Genomic DNA, 17,789 nt, shown 5'->3' with positions numbered 1-17,789 from the left:
ACTAGACCCACAAGCATTTAGATGGCTTTTCTTTCTTAAGAAACTGGGGTTCTATATACACAGTTTTACATCCACTTCTTACTTACCACAGTGTTTTCTCATGTCATTATATATTCTTAAAATATTAATTTTGATAACAATATACATTATAGGTTGTTTCATAAAACATATTGCTGTGTTGTTAGACTTTTAACTAAGATTCTTATTTTTCAGTTTCAAATAACACTTGTTGAACATTCTTATAAGTAAATATCTCTGCCCAACTCTAAAACATTTAACATGGTTATATCTGTTATTTCCTGTGCCGTGCATCCGAGAGTTCATCCCACCAACTTGGGTGAGCTCTCATATAATAGATATTTGAGTTCCTTTAAGTACTGGTGCTGTGTCAGGTAACAAGCAGAGAAAGGGCACACTGCCTGTCATTATAGAGCTTATAGTTCTGGGTGAGGGGGCAGGGGGCCTACCAGGCATTGGGTTAGCCTGCAGATGTTTCTCTGAGGATTTGACCTTTAGGTAGAAATGCAGGGTCAAGTAGGCAAATGTTAGGGGGCAGCGGAGCAAGTCAGGGAAGGGTCCCCTCTGTCCAAGGGAGGTGATAAGGCTGTCACATCTAAGATTTGAGGGGTTTTTTTGAGAGAAAGCAGCCATCAGCTGCTTCTGCATGGCCCCCAAGAAACAGGGTCTTACTCCAGATGTGTTGAGAGACCTTCGGAGGAACGAAACCAGGAAGTGACGAGACAGTTTGATTTATGAAGATGGTTTGTTGATACATGTGGAGTGAGTTAGAGGAAGACACACAGTTGCAACTGTCCCAGCAAGAAATAGAGAGGAAGAAGGGAAAATTTAAACATGAAAGTAAATGTGGTAGTCAGTACATAGTGAGGGCCCCAGAACTTAAAATGTGCAGTATCAAACACAAGACGAGGAGCATTAGGATGAGTGTAACACACAGTATAACTGCTACTGCTTATGGAGTGCCTCCTGTGTGCCTGACTAAATTAGTGACTTCACATCCTCTAACTTAAAGCATGATCCCTGTCTTACCCATGTGGTAGGTGCGATCATTTCCATTTACGCAGGAGAAAATTGAGCAGAGAGTTGAATAGCTTGCTTGAGAGTTGATATTTGAATTGCTTCTTTTAGAAAACAGTATTAGAAAAACACCAAAGAAAGAGAAAGGTCTAAAAAGCAAGGCATCACTGAACTGTGTTTTATACAGATGACCAAGCACAGATAGTCTTTAGTGCTTGTTGGGTAGGAGCTGAGTTGCCAGCAGCATAGTCTTCAGTCTGAAAACAGTACAGCAAAGATCATTCAAAGGGATTGGAAGCCCAAGACACAGGGAGGTTTTTTTTTTTTTTTAAGAGAAAAGTTTTTCTATACGTAGTCTCCAGAGTCAGATGAATTTCATCCCAGGAGATTATTTTATTTTTTTTTGAAAATATATTCTGATGGCAGAATCTATTTCATAATCTCTTATGGATCCTGGCACGTAGGAGAGGTGCCAAAGTCTTTTAAAATTTTGTTTAGGGGATTCCCCTGGCAATCCAGTGGTTGAGACCCCATGCTTCCACTCCATGGGGGCACGAGTTCAGTCCCAGGTTGGGGAACTAAGATCCCGTAAGCCGTACAGTTCAGTCACAATATGTGTGTGTGTGTGTGTGTGTATCACTGCTGCACAATTAATATCTTAATGAAATTGGAAGAAAGATGTAAATATATAAAGCTGAAATATATAATCATATGGAGGGGCATTGTGGGGATGCCCCACAATGCTGCAGCAAGACTGGAAACCAAAACTTGTACCACTGCATCAGTAGGAAGCTGGTAAGTAATTTATGATAGATCTATACATGTGTTACAAAGCTTTAATGAATTAATACATATAAATCATATACATATACAGCCCTGGCACCCCACTCCAGTACTCTTGCCTGGAAACTCCCATGGACGGAGGAGCCTGGTGGGCTGCAGTCCATGGGGTCGCTAGGAGTCGGACACAACTGAGCAACTTCACTTTCACTTTTCACTTTCATGCATTGGAGAAGGAAATGGCAATCCCACTCCAGTGTTCTTGCCTGAATCCCAGGGATGGCGGAGCCTGGTGGGCTGCTGTCTATGAGGTCGCACAGAGTCGGACACGACTGAAGTGACTTAGCAGCAGCAGCAGCAGAGTGTTTAGAATAGAGCCTGGTGGCGCTAGTGGTAATGAACCTGCCTGCCGATGCAGGAGACATAAGAGACACAGGTTCCATCCTTGGGTCGGGAAGATCCCCTGGAGGAGGGCATGGCAACCCACTCCAGTATTCTTGCCTGGAGAATCCCATAGATAGAGGAGCTTGGCGGGCCACAGTCTGTGGGGTCACAAAGAGTCAGTCAGACATGACTGAAGTGACTTAGCACACACGCATAAATAAGCACTAATGTGAAGTTAACAGCAACCACAGTGTAATAAAGCCATGTGAAAGAATGGATCTATATATACTGTGGAGTACAGCTCTCTCTGTGAGTGTGTGTGTCAGTGGGTGCACATACACCCACCATATACGCTTAAAGATACAGAAGTCAGTAACAGTGGCAGATATTGGGGAGGGCGTCTGGGGGACTGAGACCTCAAAACTTCGAAGCAGTTCAGTTTCTGTGAGGTTCTAGCTGTAACATGCATGTTATGATTCCTATCTTACCTGGTGCCTACCCACATCTCCCTGTGGGGAGTCCCAGATAGGCCATGGGATTGTGCATGGTCTCTGTAAGTGTTCATCAGAATTCTCGCTGGTACATCATTTTTTAATGTTCTCATCAGTGTCTGACTAGTTCTAATCTTTTCTTTAGTCAGTGTGATAAAGGAGTTTATGTAAAAGCAATTCATCATAAATAAAGAACTCTCAGACTTCTGTAAAAACCTACAGTTTTACTAATGTTTTTTTCAGTCTTTCTGCTGGTTTTGGTACCATCTATCGTGATGTGGGGTCGGTTAAGAAGATCTGTAGCAGGAAAAGAGAGGCCTGCTTGGCTGGGCTCTCATTTCTCTAAGAACACACCTAGGATTTCCCCTTCTACATTTTTCTCCTAAGGAAGCCATCAGATGCAAACTATTTTTGTTTAAGAATGTTTATCAAAACCAGCGAGTCTTTGTATAAATTTTGGCAAAACTGTAGGAAACAGTATTATATAATCATTAAAATATTTAATATCCTGGCGAAACAGTCACAGTATGGTGAGTGAAAATGCAGGGCACCCTTGCTGCTGGGGAAGGGTGCGTGGCCCAGCCACTTTGGAGAGCGCTTGCGGGTATTCGAGTGTAGAGCTCAGACCCTGTGGCTTAGTTTTCCCTTCCTAGGAGGACTCAAGTGTTTGCACATAACTCAAGTGTTTGCTGGAGAAAACTGGTGTAGGACTGTGTACAGTAACAGTGTATTAATCATAAGTTGGAAACAACATCCACAGACAGGAGAATGGATAAATGAACTGTGGTACCATTTAGTACTTAGATTTCACCAAGCTCTGCTAGGAAAGGAGAAGTCCATGTTTCAGCCTGGATGAACCATGAATATAAATTTGAACAGAAAGCAAGTTGAAAAGAATCTGTACAGCATATAGAGTATGCTACCATATGTAAGGTACATAAAAAGTATATCTCTGTAGTTTAAAAGACATGGAAATACTCTTCCAAAATGTTAGTGTTATGAAAACCAAAAAGAGTAAGGAGCCTTCCAGATTAAGAGCGACCACAGAGAGGTGGTAACTAATGCACAGTGAAGTACTGGGTTGAGTACCGGGCTGAGGCAGCAAAGACTGGATATCATTAGGACTACTGAAATGTGTGTGCTGAGGGGTCTTATAACAGTGTTCTATAATGTTAAACTGAGTGAGCTGAGAACTGCACTATGGCTGGTAAGGCTATGTCCATGTTTTAAGGACTAGGGACAGTCTTGGTCTACAACTTACCTGAAAATGGTTCAGAAAAAATGTGTGTGTGTAACGGAAAGAGCCTGTATAATAAAAGGGGCAAAATGGGAACCGTTGTTGAATCTGAATAAAGAATCTGGGAGTTTTCTATAGCTCCAACTTTTTCGTGAGCCTGAAATGATACCAGTAAGCCTTTTTAATTTTAATAATCAGGACTTCCCTGGTGGCTCCGACAGTAAAGCGTCTGCCTACAGTGCAGGAGACCCAGTTTCAATCCCTGGGTGGGGAAGATCCCCTGGAGAAGGAAATGGCAGCCCACTTCAGTGTTGTTGCCTGGAAAATCCCATGGACAGAGGAGCCTGGTAGCCTACAGTCCATGGGGTTGCAGAGTCAGACATGACTGAGCGACTTCACTAAGCCTAAGAAAGGGCTTCCCTGGTGACTCAGTGGTAAAGAATCTACCTGCAATGCAGGAGACTTGAGTTACAGTTCTGGGTCAGGAAGATCCCCTGGAGAAGGAAATGGCAATCCACTTCTGTTATTCTTGCCTGGAGAATTCCATGGACAGAGGAGCCTAGTGGGCTACTGTCCTGGGGTTGCAAAGAGTTGGACACGACTTAGCGACTAAACAGCAACAACAAACCTAAGCTATCGATATACTGTTTATGGACATATGGGATACATATAGCAACGTGTGGAAACCATGTCATCTACTTTCAGGGCCATGTAGTATCATACTTTTTGGATGTTTGAAGTAGTTCATAAAAATAAAGTTTAAATGCAAATTATAAAATTACAAATATATGATAAAGTTTTAATATATCTAAGTGATGAGACCTTTAAATTTTCTTTTCAAAGAAAAAATACTCATGTTAGTGAACAGAGTGCAAAATTATAGAAATAGTAGGATCTGAAATTTTATATTTATATTGGCATGTGTATTCATGCAAAGAAAATCATCTAGAAAGGAAAGCATCAAGATATTTGCACTGAAACTGGTAGAATATAGATGATTTTAATTTTTCATACTCTCTTCCAAACTGTTCAACATGTATGAATTTTGTTACCAGATTAGGGAAAAAAAAAATTTTTTTTTAAATAGCCCTTTAGGGACTGTCTCAAGCGTAGGCCACACGCAGCCAGGTGACCTCCAGCAGGTGGCCTTCGGCTCTTCCCTGCCTGCCATTAGCCCCACCCTCACACTCAGACATATCCACTCTCACCCCAGCCCTGTCCCCACCGTGCCATTGGCCTGGGGGTAGGCTTGCCCTGGCCCACCCTCCTTCTGTCCTGCTAATGCTTAGCAGTGTGCCCAATCCCTCTGGCCAAGCTGCCTGTCCCTTGCAGATCGGCTTCACCACAGACCCGCGCATGGCCCGCTCCTCGCCCTACCCCACTGATGTGGCCCGAGTGGTGAATGCCCCTATCTTCCACGTGAACTCGGATGACCCGGAGGCAGTCATGTATGTGTGCAAAGTTGCAGCCGAGTGGAGGAGCACCTTCCACAAGGATGTGGTGGTGGACCTGGTGAGTGACCTTAGCTTGTGTCCTGGAGAGAGGGGTTAGGGCTCCCTAGGGCCAGGGCACACCTTCCTTCCCCTCCCAAGAGCTCCTGTGTCTTTGGGTGACCCAACCTGGGCAAGAAGGTAATTGGGGTCCTGTCCCAAGATAGTCCCAGGTCACTCTTGTTTCATCAGGGGACAGTCAAAGCAATTCTAGTGTGTGAAGGAGCAGGAAATAGGACCCTATTTCTAGAGGTCAACTGAGGTGTCAACCAGGAGAAATGGGATAGCTCCTCATAGGTCCTAGGTCCCGACCGACATGGGCCCTGATGCTGGGGTATCCCGGTGTGCCCAGGTGTGTTACCGGCGCAATGGCCACAACGAGATGGATGAGCCCATGTTCACCCAGCCGCTGATGTACAAGCAGATCCGCAAACAGAAGCCCGTGCTGCAGAAGTACGCAGAGTTGCTGGTGTCGCAGGGCGTGGTCAACCAGCCTGAGTACGAGGTGCGTCCCTGGCCCTGTCCTGGTGGCTCTTTCCGGAGCCAAGGAGGGATGGAGAAGACCCGCCACAGGGCCAGTGCTCACTTCTGCAGAGCACTTAGGGTCCAAGTGAGAACGTGTGAAATATTTACAGCTACAGCATTTCAGCACATAACCTGGAAGGTCCAGGCTACTGAGGGGTTAGTTACATGAGGGAGGTGGGACCTGATAGGACTTCACTGTGGCCTCTGAGGCCCGTGGAGCCCAGTGCAGAGGGGTGAAGGGGAGAGAGGATGGTGAGGGACCCACCTGTGAGCTGGTCTCTCTGGCTGGTTATGAGAGGGAAGGCCCATGCAGGGTGATGGAGAGAGACAAGCGGTATGGGTCATGAGCATGCAGAGTCAGGGGCCTGTGAATGAGGGTGGTGCTGGGATTAGGGGCAGGTGCCGAGATGGCACTCAGGTTCAGTCCTCCTGAGGCTATGCTTGGAGCCCGAGAACTGGACCAGTTCATCAGGAAGACTGGAGGGAGGGTAAGTAGGACCCACAGCCTGCAGTGGAGAAGAAGCCGCTGGGACGGAAACACTGTACTAGGCTTCCCACAGATCTCCCAGAGGTGATGCGTGTTGGGAGGAGAACCCGGGGGCCCGTGGGGTCTGAGGGACTCCGCACCAAGAAAGTGCCAGTGTGTGCTGGCTCGATGTGTGCTGGCTGGGTGCCCGGCAGGCCCTGTGCACAGCAGCCCTGACGGCTGCATTGTGCCCAATCCTCTAGGAGGAGATCTCCAAATATGACAAGATCTGTGAGGAGGCCTTCACCAGGTCCAAGGACGAAAAGATCTTGCACATCAAGCACTGGCTGGACTCCCCCTGGCCTGGTGAGTGAGGCATGCCACCGGAGAACCTCTTCCGCCCACACCCCATGGGTCCCAGAATTGGACCCCTGACTGCCATTCTCAAGGGAAGAAGATATCAGCCACCTCTCGGCAGCATTTCACATGTCCACAGTTCCTATGTCAGCCTGCCCTTTCTGTCCCAGGCTTCTTCACCCTGGACGGGCAGCCGAGGAGCATGACCTGCCCCTCCACGGGCCTGACGGAGGACATTCTCACACACATTGGGAACGTGGCCAGCTCCGTGCCTGTGGAGGATTTCACCATTCACGGAGGTGAGGGTGCCCTGCCCCGCCTCTGCCACCACCCGGGCCTTCTGAAGTAGTGCCGACTCCCCTCTGGCCTAAGACTGGTCCCCACCTGGCTCAGGTTCCTGCCTCGTTCAAGGCCGAGCAAGGTGGTGGGATGAGGGTAGCCCTGTCACCTCACCCCTGCCCCAGCGTGGTCCTCAGCCAGCAGAGCGGTGGATGAAGGCACAGGATGTCACAGCCTCCCTGGTCCAGACGCCACTCCTCTGGCAACTCTGGACCCCAGAAGCTGGTGCTGTAGGGAGCTCTTGTCCTAAGAGGGTGTTCGGGGCGGCTGGTGAACACCGTCTGCCTCTGCAGGGCTGAGCCGGATCCTGAAGACCCGTGGGGAGCTGGTGAAGAACAGGACTGTGGACTGGGCTCTGGCGGAGTACATGGCTTTTGGCTCCCTACTGAAGGAGGGCATCCATATCCGGCTGAGCGGCCAGGATGTGGAGCGGGGCACTTTTAGGTAATGGCCTTGGTGTTCTTGTGGGCCCTTCAGAGCGGAGGAGACACAAAAGAAGGTCTGTGGTATTTGTCTTCCAGAAGAAAATCACTGCCAGGAAGCAGTCATTAGATCCCATTGTCTCAGGCCCAGAAGCACCCTATTCCTGCTCCGATTAGATGCTTCTGTTAAGAACCAGGCTCTGTGCCCCCAGTGGCGGCTGTGCATGGAGTCTAGTCTGAGCTGCATGCAGGGCTGGGTCCTGCCTGCTAATCTGTGCTGTTCTGCCTCAGCCATCGCCACCACGTCCTGCATGACCAGAACGTGGACAAGAGAACCTGCATCCCCATGAACCACCTCTGGCCCAACCAGGCCCCCTACACCGTGTGCAACAGCTCACTGTCCGAGTACGGGGTCCTGGGTGAGCACTGGGGCCCACAAGGCCCTCCTCCCTTCCTCCCCAGCCACCCTCTCCCCACTGCTTCCCCGACCACCCCTTCTTCCCTTTTCACCCCCTCCTCCCCACCTCCCCTTCCCACCCACCAGCTGACTGCTGTCTGGTCTCCCTTCCTCCTACTCTGCAGGCTTCGAGCTGGGTTTTGCAATGGCCAGTCCTAACGCCCTGGTCCTCTGGGAGGCCCAGTTTGGTGACTTCCATAACACGGCCCAGTGCATCATCGACCAGTTCATCTGCCCAGGACAAGCCAAGTGGGTGCGGCAGAACGGCATCGTGCTGCTGCTGCCCCATGGCATGGAGGGCATGGTGAGCCCCCTACCCCTTCCCTGGCAGACCTAGGAAGGGCCTGCCTGGGACCCTGGTCCCGAGACTGGCAGGTGCAGGCTCTGCTGGTGTTCCCCACCTGCCTTGGAGGCAAGAGGCAGGCCCTGCTCTGTTCTGGGTAAGAAGTGGGGATGTGGCTGGGCCTCTTGGGTTCAGGCAGTCCCTGTGCTCTCCCTCCCTCCTCCCCCAGGCCCTGTGAGGAGTTTTCTTAACACTCCGATTTGGAAGCTATGAGGAGCCAGGAGTACTGGGCCCTGTCCTGATGTGGAAACTTCCCCTCTACTCCATAGGCAGGAGAAGAAGGAATTAAACTATTGGCAGGAAAGAGATAACTTGGTGTTTTTCAGACCAGAAATGAGAAAGTTGGTTAAGGAAGAGAAGTACTGAATGCAGCTGTCAGAATGGGGGAAGCTCCTCATCTGTAACTTGTGTGTCTGGTTCCAGGGCCCAGAACATTCCTCCGCCAGGCCAGAGAGGTTCCTGCAGATGTGCAATGATGATCCAGACGTCCTGCCGGTAAGTAGCCACCACCTGGGCGTCTGTGGGCGCCTCTGAAGGTACCAGTGCTCTGTCCCTCTCAGGAGTCACAGGTGGGCCCAAGCCTGCTTGTGTCCTGGAAATGAGAGGCCTCTTCAGAGCATAGAAGATACTACCAGGCTGCTTCCTGCAGCAGAAGCTTTTAGGAGTAGTACTGTCTGTGTTTTGATTCAGGCAAGTTATTTATTGCAGCTTTCAGGATCTTAGTTCCCTGGCCTGGGATTGAACCTGCACGCTCGGGAGTGACAGCTCAGAGTCCTAACCACTAGACCGCCAGGGAGTTCCCTAGGCAAACATTTTAGAGGAAAGAACTCTGGGGTGATTTTAGTGAAACTCCAAGAGCTGAGAGGAAATTACTGGGAGTCAGTTTCTAAGGAAAGTCTGAATTGGTTTTAGCTAGACCCTGTGTCTGTCCTAGGCCAGGCAGTAGTTTTCAGAGACATAGGGATAAATGTGGGACTGAGAATTCCATTCAGAGCTTAGAGCTGGCTGGCTGAGCTCCGTCAGTGTCCCCTTTGTGTGCATCTCAGAGGGAGCTGAGGTGCCTGAGGCTGGGACCCGGGTCCTTCTGAAGCTGTCTGCCTCAGTGCCTCCCACAGCAGGGTGCTTAGAGCCATTGGGCCTCTGGCCTTTTCCCTCTTTGCTATAGGACCTTAAGGAAGCCAACTTTGACATAAATCAGCTGTATGATTGCAACTGGGTTGTCGTCAACTGCTCCACCCCTGGCAACTTCTTCCACGTGCTACGTCGCCAGATTCTCCTGCCCTTCCGGAAGCCGGTCAGTTGAGGGTATCCCTGCTCAGAGAGGCCTGGCCTGAGGACTCCAGGGCCCCAGCCCAATGGGAGGATGGACATGTGAGCGGGGGGTTGTAGGTAGTGTGTTGAGCTTGGAGGAGAGGTGAGCCCCCTCAGGGGCCGAAAGAACAGAGGGTCCTCAGGAAGCAGGCTCCTTGGCAGGGTGTTGAAGGGTGAGTGGGAGTGTGTGTGAAGGGTCTAAGGGGAGAATGCCTCCTGCTGCTGCCAGTCACCGTGCAGGGCCAGGCAGGCGCATGGAGCAGGGCAGCCCTGGCCACAGGCAGGGACGCCCAGGAAAGGCTCAGGTGTCCTTCCCAGGTAGAGGGTAGTGGTGCCCAGGGTTCTGAGCAGACTAGGGCAGGCCCTGGAGGAGAGGGTGCCTAGCTGAGCAGAGCCCAGCATCTCAGGGCAGAGGAAGAGAGCCCGGGGGCAAACAGCATCATCCTGTTTGCTCTTTTCACCTCACGCCTGTGCTCCTCCTGATTATAGAGCCAGGAAGGCAGCAGGAGGGCCTGTTCTGAAGACAGGCCTGGGCAGCCCCTTACTGCCCTCCTTCTGGAATACTTAGAACCTGGTCTGTCATGAGCCTGTGCTTCTGTCTTTCAGTTAATCATCTTCACCCCAAAGTCCCTGCTGCGGCATCCCGAAGCCAGGTCCAACTTTGACGAGATGCTTCCAGGTAGGCATGAGGGGGCTGGGCATTTGGAAGGGGTCTTAACTCTTGCTGTGTAGGGGGCTTGTCAGTCTCACTGTGGTCCTTGCCACATTTTTGGTTATCGGGTAAAGACCACTGAACACGACAGCCAGGGTGTCAGAGCTTGTGTGCAGATTGGTCCAACAGCGTGTCTTCTCTTGTCCCACCAGGGTACACAGCCTTTGCTGGGTGCATCCCTAGGACTCTCTTAGAGGCAGTGAAATGAGTCCGAAGTTAGAGTGCACCCTGCTTCCCGAGCACTGCTCCTGGGGGCTGACAGCAGCCAGGGACAGAGGAAAGGCACTGGGTGGGTAGGGCCTGCCGCATAACACCCAGCTCAGTGGTGTGAGGTGAGGCCCACAGCATTGCAATTTCTTTCACCCGGACAGCAGACAGAGGCGGCTGGCAGCATGCAGCAGCCCTGCACATCCCCACTTGCTGCCAGCCGTGGAGCCCCCTTTAGTTTTCTATCACGGTAAATCCTTTGGTTTTTTTCCCTTTTATTATTATTATGGTGAAATATGCATTATATAAAATTTACCATCTTAGCCACTTTTAAGTGTACAGTTCAGTGGCATTAATAAACACATTCACCGGACTTCCTTGGTAGTCCAGTGGTTAAGATGCAGCACTTCCACTGCACGAGGCACGGGTTTGATCCCTGGTTGAAGAAAGGCAACTCCCCCATCACCCCTTCTCCCCCAGCCCCTGGCGCCCACCATTCTGCCTTCTGTCTCTATAGGTTTGATTCCTCTAGGAACTGCATATAAGTGGAATTGTATAATATTTGTCTTTATGTGACTAGCTTCTGATATCCTCAGGGTTCATCCATGTTGTAACATGTGTCAGAATTTCCTTCTTTTTCAAAGCTGACTAGTATTCTATTGTATGTATATGGTATATACACTTTTTGTTTGTTCATCTGTCAGTGGACACTTGGGTTACCTCCACGTTTTAGCCATTGGGAATAATGCTGCTATGAACATGGGTGTACCAGTCTTTCTTCAAGACCTTGCTTTTGATTCCTTTGGATATATACCAAGAGGCAGAATTGCTGGGTCATATGATGACTCTTTAGTGTAACGTGCTGTTTTCCATAGCGCACTTCCATTCCCAAGAGCGCACAAGGTTCCATTCTCTCCACATGGCTTGCCAACCGTAGTACTGTTTTCTGATTCTGTCTTTGTTTTGCAATAGCCATCCTCATGACCGTGAAGTAATATCTCACTGCAATTTTGATTTTCATTTCCCTAATGATTAGTGATGTTGAGCGTCTTTTCATGTGCTTACTGGCCATCTGTATGTTGTCTTTGGAGAAATGTCATACGTCCTTGCACATTTTTTAATTGGGTTGCTTATTTTGTTGTTGAGTTGTGCAATTTCTCTCCATTTACTGGATATAGATGCCTTATCAGATATATGACTTGCAACTATTTTCTTCCATCTGTGTTGTCTTCTGATGTACAAAATTTTTTAATTTTCATAAAGTCCACTTTTTCTATTTTTTTCTTATGCTGCCTATGCCTTTGAAGTCACATCTAAGAAATCCTTGTCAAATTCAGTGTTTATGTTTTGTAATTGCAGCTCTTGGTCTGCCTTTAATCCATTTTTAGTCAGTGTTCTGTGTGGTGTAAGGGCCTACCTTCATTTGCATATGGGTATCCAGTTTTCCCAACACCATTTGTTGAAGAGATTGTCCTTTCCCCATTGGATGTTACTGCTTCTCTTGTCAAAATCATCTGACCATGGATGTGAAGCTTTATTTCTGAACTCTGTTCTCTTCCACTGGTCTGTATATCTGTCTTTGTGCCAATACCATGCTCTGATATTGTAGCTTTGTAATAAGTTTTGAAATCAGGAAACATGAGTCTTCCAACTTTGTTTTTCTTTTTCAAGATAGTTTTGACTATTTAGAATCCTCTGGGATACCATGAATCTTAGGATGGATTTTATTTCTGCAAAAAAAATGTCCATGTCCTTGGGATTTTGATAAGGATTGCGAATCTGTAGATTGCTTTGGTCGAATTAACATCGTGACAGTGTTAAGTCTCCCAGTCCATGAACACAAATGACTTTCCATTTATTGGTATCTTTAATTTCTTTCAGTAATGTTCTGTAGTTTTCAGTGTACAAGTTTTTCATTTTCTTGGTTAAGTTTATTTCTAAGTGATTTTATTTATTTGATGCTGTTTCAAATAGGATTTTTTTTTTTTACTTTGGGATTGTTCATAGAAATAAAACTAAATTCTGAGTGTTAATTTTCTATCCTGTAATTTTGCTGAATTCATTTACTAGTTTTAACAAGTTTGTGTATGTGTGTGTGTATGTGTGTGTGGAATCTTTAGGGGTTTCTACATATAAAACAAACAGATGATTTTACTTATTCCTTTACAATTTAGATACCTTTTATTTCTTTTCCTTGCCTAATTGCCCTGGCTAGAATTCCAGTGTTATGTTGAATAGAAGTGGTGAGAACGGACATTCTTCGCTTGTTTTGATCTTAGAGCAAATGCTTTCAGTCTTTTGCAGATGAGTATGATGTTCACAGTGGGTGTCTCATGTCTGGCCTTTTTGTGTGTGAAGGTAGTTTCCTTCTAATCCTAGCGTTTGCGTGTGTGGCGTGAATGTGAGCATGTTGTGTGCTGCATATGTGTCACTAAGTGAACCCCTCATTTTGAATGCAGCTTTCTGAAGTCAGCCTTGTTTCCAGAGGGATGGTTCAGGCCATGAGTATCTGAATATTTGTTCCAGTTTCCAGTGTGGAAAGTTTTGGTATTTGTAAACTCAGGAGGAGTCTGAGCAGAGCGGTCATGGGGTGCTCTACCAGTCCTAGCTGTCCCCCATGTCTGAGGCAGATCGTTCTGACGAATGAACCAATGTCACTTGCTCTCCAAGGCTGTTAGGCTACCGTGCCTGTTAGGCTCTCTCAGTGTGGATTAATTCAAGGATGTCACAGGCTGGTGGGAGGAGCAGTGTCCTAACCCTCAGAAACCGTGTGTTCTGGTGTCAGCCATGGTACAGCCCCACCTCACAGAGGGAAGGCCCTAGACACCCTCCGCCAAGTCCTGAGCAAACCCCCTGGCCATGGGGATTCTCTCGTAGGAACCCACTTCCAGCGGGTGATCCCAGAAGATGGCCCTGCAGCACAGAACCCAGGAAACGTCAAGAGACTTCTCTTCTGTACCGGCAAGGTGTACTATGACCTCACCCGAGAGCGCAAAGCACGGGACATGGTGGAGCAGGTGGCCATCACCAGGATCGAGCAGGTGAGGGCGTGTGGTTCCCAGACCAGTACTGGCGGTCCTCCTCCCGGTGTCCGGGCCCTCGAGCTTTCCCAGAGTTTCTGGCACGGACATCTTTTAGGGATCACTGAGCTCCCTGCTGGGGACACCAGCCTTGCCTCTTGCCACTCTGAGCATCTTCTCCTGACAGTAGCTTCTCTCTCTCCCCCCAGCTGTCGCCTTTCCCCTTCGACCTCCTGCTGCAGGAGGTCCAGAAGTACCCTAACGCTGAGCTGGCCTGGTGCCAGGAGGAGCACAAGAACCAAGGCTACTACGACTACGTGAAGCCCAGGCTGCGAACCACCATCAGCCGCGCCAAGCCTGTGTGGTAAGGACTCGGGCAGTCAGCTGGGGCCAGGGAGGGTGACGAGCCCCGTTCCCCTCAGTGGCCCTCAACGCTCACTGTCACCGCCCTCAGGTATGCTGGCCGGGACCCAGCAGCAGCTCCAGCCACCGGCAACAAGAAGACCCACCTCACGGAGCTGCAGCGCCTCCTGGACACAGCCTTCGACCTGGACGCATTCAAGAACTTCTCGTAGATGGCGCCTGGGCTGCTTGGGCCGCCCTGCACCTCACGACTGCCCCTCGCTTCCAACTAAAGCATCGTGCCTCCGCACTGCCCGCACCTCTGCCCGTCCATACCGCACGCGCCCCGTGCTCACTTAGGAACTAGGCTGTTTGCCCCCTCCTGTGCTTGGCTGTCCCCCAAGCCAGATGCCCCCCCGGGCGCTACAGCTTCTGTCCAGCTGAACAGCCTTCATGGAGACAGTGGGGAGCGGGAGGAGGAGAGGGAGCCCCTGCAGGTGTCCTGGGAGGGAAGATCTGCCCCGACCCCGTTCCCCCAGCTCACCCCACAGGACCGGCCTCATGCGGCATCCCCCTGTGCCAGCAGTCCTGGTCACCCAGCAAAGCGTTCCTGCACCTGGATAAGAGTGGCCTCCTCTCCCCAAGCTGAGCCTCCAACCCCTCCCAGGAGCCGTCAATGTCTGAGGGTTTGTGGGGTGGGTGGGCTCTAGCAGGACCCTCACCATGTGGTGGACCAAGGGCACTGCTGCAGGACGGCTGCTGGGAGATGGCCTGAGACTGACCTGGCACAGAGCGGGAGGGTCCACTCTGCAGCGACCACTTCCACCGCTCCAGAGGGTCCCGGCCATGTGCGGGGCCGTGCACACTCCACCACCTGGGGCTGGGTGTGGCCAGGAAGTGCCGCTCAGGGCCGGGGTGCCGGCTGCTCCTCTGGTCCTTCCCTTCACTTCCAAGCCACCTCCTTTCCTCTTCCCTTCAACTCGATGGAGACTCCGAAGCATTCTTCTCTCTACTGTGCCAAAGCTGGTCAGAGGGGGAGAGGAGGGGCAGGAGTGAGGGGCAGCACAAGGCCAAGGGGCCAGCTCCCCCGGCCCGTCACAGGGACAGATCTGATTTATTTATTTTGGTTAAAAAAAGTAACAAGAACAACTTTGCATTGCATTTGGCTCGACCCATAAAATCTGAGTTCTCCCTGAGCCTGTGTATGGTGTCATTCTTTGTGCTTCGCCGTCTCCTCCAAAGAAAAGGCTACCGCAGCATCTCTGCCCTGCCTGGGAAGCGGCTCTCCTCTTTGCTGGGCTCAGGTGGACCTCCCGCCTCCTGACCACCTCCCTCTGGTTGCCAGCAGCGCCAGGTGATTGGCCACCATCCTCCTCCTCACCTGGCCTCTCCATCCTTATCGTTGAAGATAGTGTCTGATGCACCCTTATATCTGAGTGTGCCCTGCTCCTAGGTCCCCCAGCACACTCCACCTAAAAAAAGTATTCAGCCATCTGAGCCAGCGTGCAGGGTGGGCTCACCCTAGGACACTTGTTAGCACCCTTCAGGAGCCCAAGCCACTCATCGGACCTCGGGAGGCGAGCCATCATACCAGCCGAGCCTTCACAAGGCCCTGTCCCCTTTTGACAAGAGCCCCACTGCCTTCAACCCACACCATGCCGGGCTTGGTTCCCTGGAGGGTAGACAGGTCTCAGCACTGAAGGAGAGCTCAGGGGAAGGCCTGGGTGTGGACATGAGGGTAACTTCCATCATGGGGCCCCCTGACGTTCACCCAGTCTTCTGGGCCACACCAGGGTCCCTTGTCCTTGAAGCCTTTTCAGAATGTCTTCATTTTGTCCAGGGGTTGCCCAAGGGTCCTCCCGACCTGCCATTGTCTCAGGCGGGTGGTGGGGAGGGAGTGGGAGATGGGACAGCTGTCCCTGTGGGCTTCAAAACCAGCACCCCATCCATCTGATGTGGTCAGCCAGGCAGGTTAGAGCTAAAAGAGACAAAACAAATGGCTCAGGAGCCCCTTTCCTGGAGAGACTTCCAGCGCTCTGAGGGGGCAGCTGTCCTGAACTCTGGGAAGTTAGAGTCCAATCCAGAGCACATAGAGCTAAGACACAAGATGGAAGCTGGGCCCTCACATCCTGCTGCTTCCAGTCTGGTCAGGGAGTGCAGGGGAGCCAAGAGCCCAAGGGGTCTGGTAACTTCCGGTAGGGGGGCTTCTGAGGAAGCCACCACCATGGGCCCTTCTTTCAGGGCTGGGGCCACAGGAATGGGGCAAGGGACTCAGCAGGTCTCTCCCACTCCCACGGCTCCGAGGGGGTCTGCAGCCCTGCCCACATCCAGGGAGAGCAGACCTGAGGCTCTGAAAGATGAGGCATAATCAGACCATGCTGGGCCACACGTTGGGCAGAGACTACTCTGGTCAGCTCTGTTCTGCTTCAGTCATCAGTTGCCTCTCTCCTAAAATCAGAGCAATGGTGGGAAGGAAGGAACCTCACAGTCTAGGAGAGCAGCCTGTGACCTTACACGGGATTTCGAGGGGACCTGGACCAGTGTGCAGGTGCATGCACAAGTGTGCATGTCAGTGTGTGCACATGTGTATGTGTCTGACGTGCCTCTGTGTGTGTGTGTGTGTGTGTGCATAAGCGTGTGTGTGCCTGAGAGTGTGCCTGGGCCACTTGATGCAGATTCCTGGCCTTTCTGGATATAAAGGCCCATCTCCCATCTGCACCTGTGAAAGTATTGGAAGAGGGTCAGCATGCCTGGCAGGAGGGGCTGTCCCTGGGAGGGGCACCCAGGACAGGTGGGCCTGAGCCAAGGAGAAGCCAAGGGGTTCAAGTCCCAGCCATGTGGGTTAGAGTCTCAAGGTGAGGTGAACGGTTTCATTGGGAGGTGCTGATGGACCTTTCGAGAACCAGAGAAGCCGTGCAGGAGCATCTGAGTTTCCAGTGACTGTCATAACAACAAATCACAGTACCACAAACCGGAGGTGGGGGTGGGGGACCATAGGAACTCACACTGTCACTCTGGAGGCCAGTCTCTGAAAGTGAGGTGTTGGCAGGGCCATGCTCCCTCTGCAGGCTCCAAGGAATCTTCCCATTCCCAGGCTGGTGGCCTCACGACTGCTGTCTCAGCTCTGTGGTCACATTTCTGTCTATGTCTCCATCTCTAAGCTCCCCTAGCCTTTCTCTGATGTTTTCAGGGTCCACCTGAAGAATGCACGATAAACTCGTCCTCTGATAACTCACACCCTTTGCCATATGAGGTGATAGATATTCAAGAGACTAGGATGTGGACATGTTTTGGGGGGGCTTCCATTTGGCCTACCGTATGGAGCTACATCCAAGGACAAGAAGCAGGTACTACTGTCAGCAGGTAAGATAGGGGATCCCCAGAAAAAAATGAACCAGGCATGGGTTTCTTGGCATAAGAGAAGCTATTTTTTTTTTAACAGGTTTTCTTTGGCTACACCGGGTCTTAATATCAGCACACAGATCTTGTAGTCACAGCATGCTAATTCTTAGTTCTAGCATGTGGGATCTAGTTCCCTGACCAGGGATCAAATCCAGGCCCCCTGTATTGGGAGAGTGGAATGTTTGCCTCTGGGCCACCAGAGAAATCCCTAAGAGAAGCCATTTTGTGACGTAAGCTTGGTTACTGTGCTTGCCCTTGAACAACCCACTTCAGTATTCTTGCCTGGAAAATCCCATGGACGGAAGAGCCTGGTAGCCTACAGCCCGTGGGGTCGCAAAGAATCGGACATCACTTAACTTCAAGGGGGAAAAAGATCGATGGTTATCAGGCAAGAGAAGTAACAATAGCTAAGATAACAGGTCACTTGTAAAGACTTCAGTTCTAGTTCTTTGGTAAAGACTGGGAAGCA

At 50.4% G+C, this 17,789-nt stretch overlaps 1 protein-coding gene across 4 annotated transcripts in view; it reads left to right on the top strand.

Moving 5' to 3' along the window:
• The window catches only part of OGDH (oxoglutarate dehydrogenase), a 67,355-nt gene extending 52,241 nt beyond the window's left edge, over positions 1 to 15,114 (top strand). For all 4 annotated transcript variants that reach the window (XM_006051299.4, XM_006051297.4, XM_006051300.4 and 1 more), the window contains 13 exons: positions 5,260 to 5,439; positions 5,770 to 5,922; positions 6,672 to 6,774; positions 6,936 to 7,064; positions 7,398 to 7,548; positions 7,818 to 7,945; positions 8,109 to 8,287; positions 8,750 to 8,821; positions 9,492 to 9,620; positions 10,244 to 10,316; positions 13,434 to 13,597; positions 13,786 to 13,940; positions 14,031 to 15,114. In XM_006051299.4, coding sequence (XP_006051361.3) covers positions 5,260 to 5,439; positions 5,770 to 5,922; positions 6,672 to 6,774; positions 6,936 to 7,064; positions 7,398 to 7,548; positions 7,818 to 7,945; positions 8,109 to 8,287; positions 8,750 to 8,821; positions 9,492 to 9,620; positions 10,244 to 10,316; positions 13,434 to 13,597; positions 13,786 to 13,940; positions 14,031 to 14,151 — 1,737 coding nt within the window. In that variant the 3' untranslated portion in view covers positions 14,152 to 15,114. The remainder of the gene's footprint in view (positions 1 to 5,259; positions 5,440 to 5,769; positions 5,923 to 6,671; positions 6,775 to 6,935; positions 7,065 to 7,397; positions 7,549 to 7,817; positions 7,946 to 8,108; positions 8,288 to 8,749; positions 8,822 to 9,491; positions 9,621 to 10,243; positions 10,317 to 13,433; positions 13,598 to 13,785; positions 13,941 to 14,030) is intronic.
• Positions 15,115 to 17,789: the final 2,675 nt, after the last annotated feature.

Source organism: Bubalus bubalis, chromosome 8 (assembly GCF_019923935.1).
Source record: "Bubalus bubalis isolate 160015118507 breed Murrah chromosome 8, NDDB_SH_1, whole genome shotgun sequence".
NCBI lineage: Eukaryota > Metazoa > Chordata > Mammalia > Artiodactyla > Bovidae > Bubalus > Bubalus bubalis.
The sequence above is the reverse complement of the archived record's forward strand: the minus strand, read 5'-3'. Positions and strand labels throughout refer to the sequence as shown.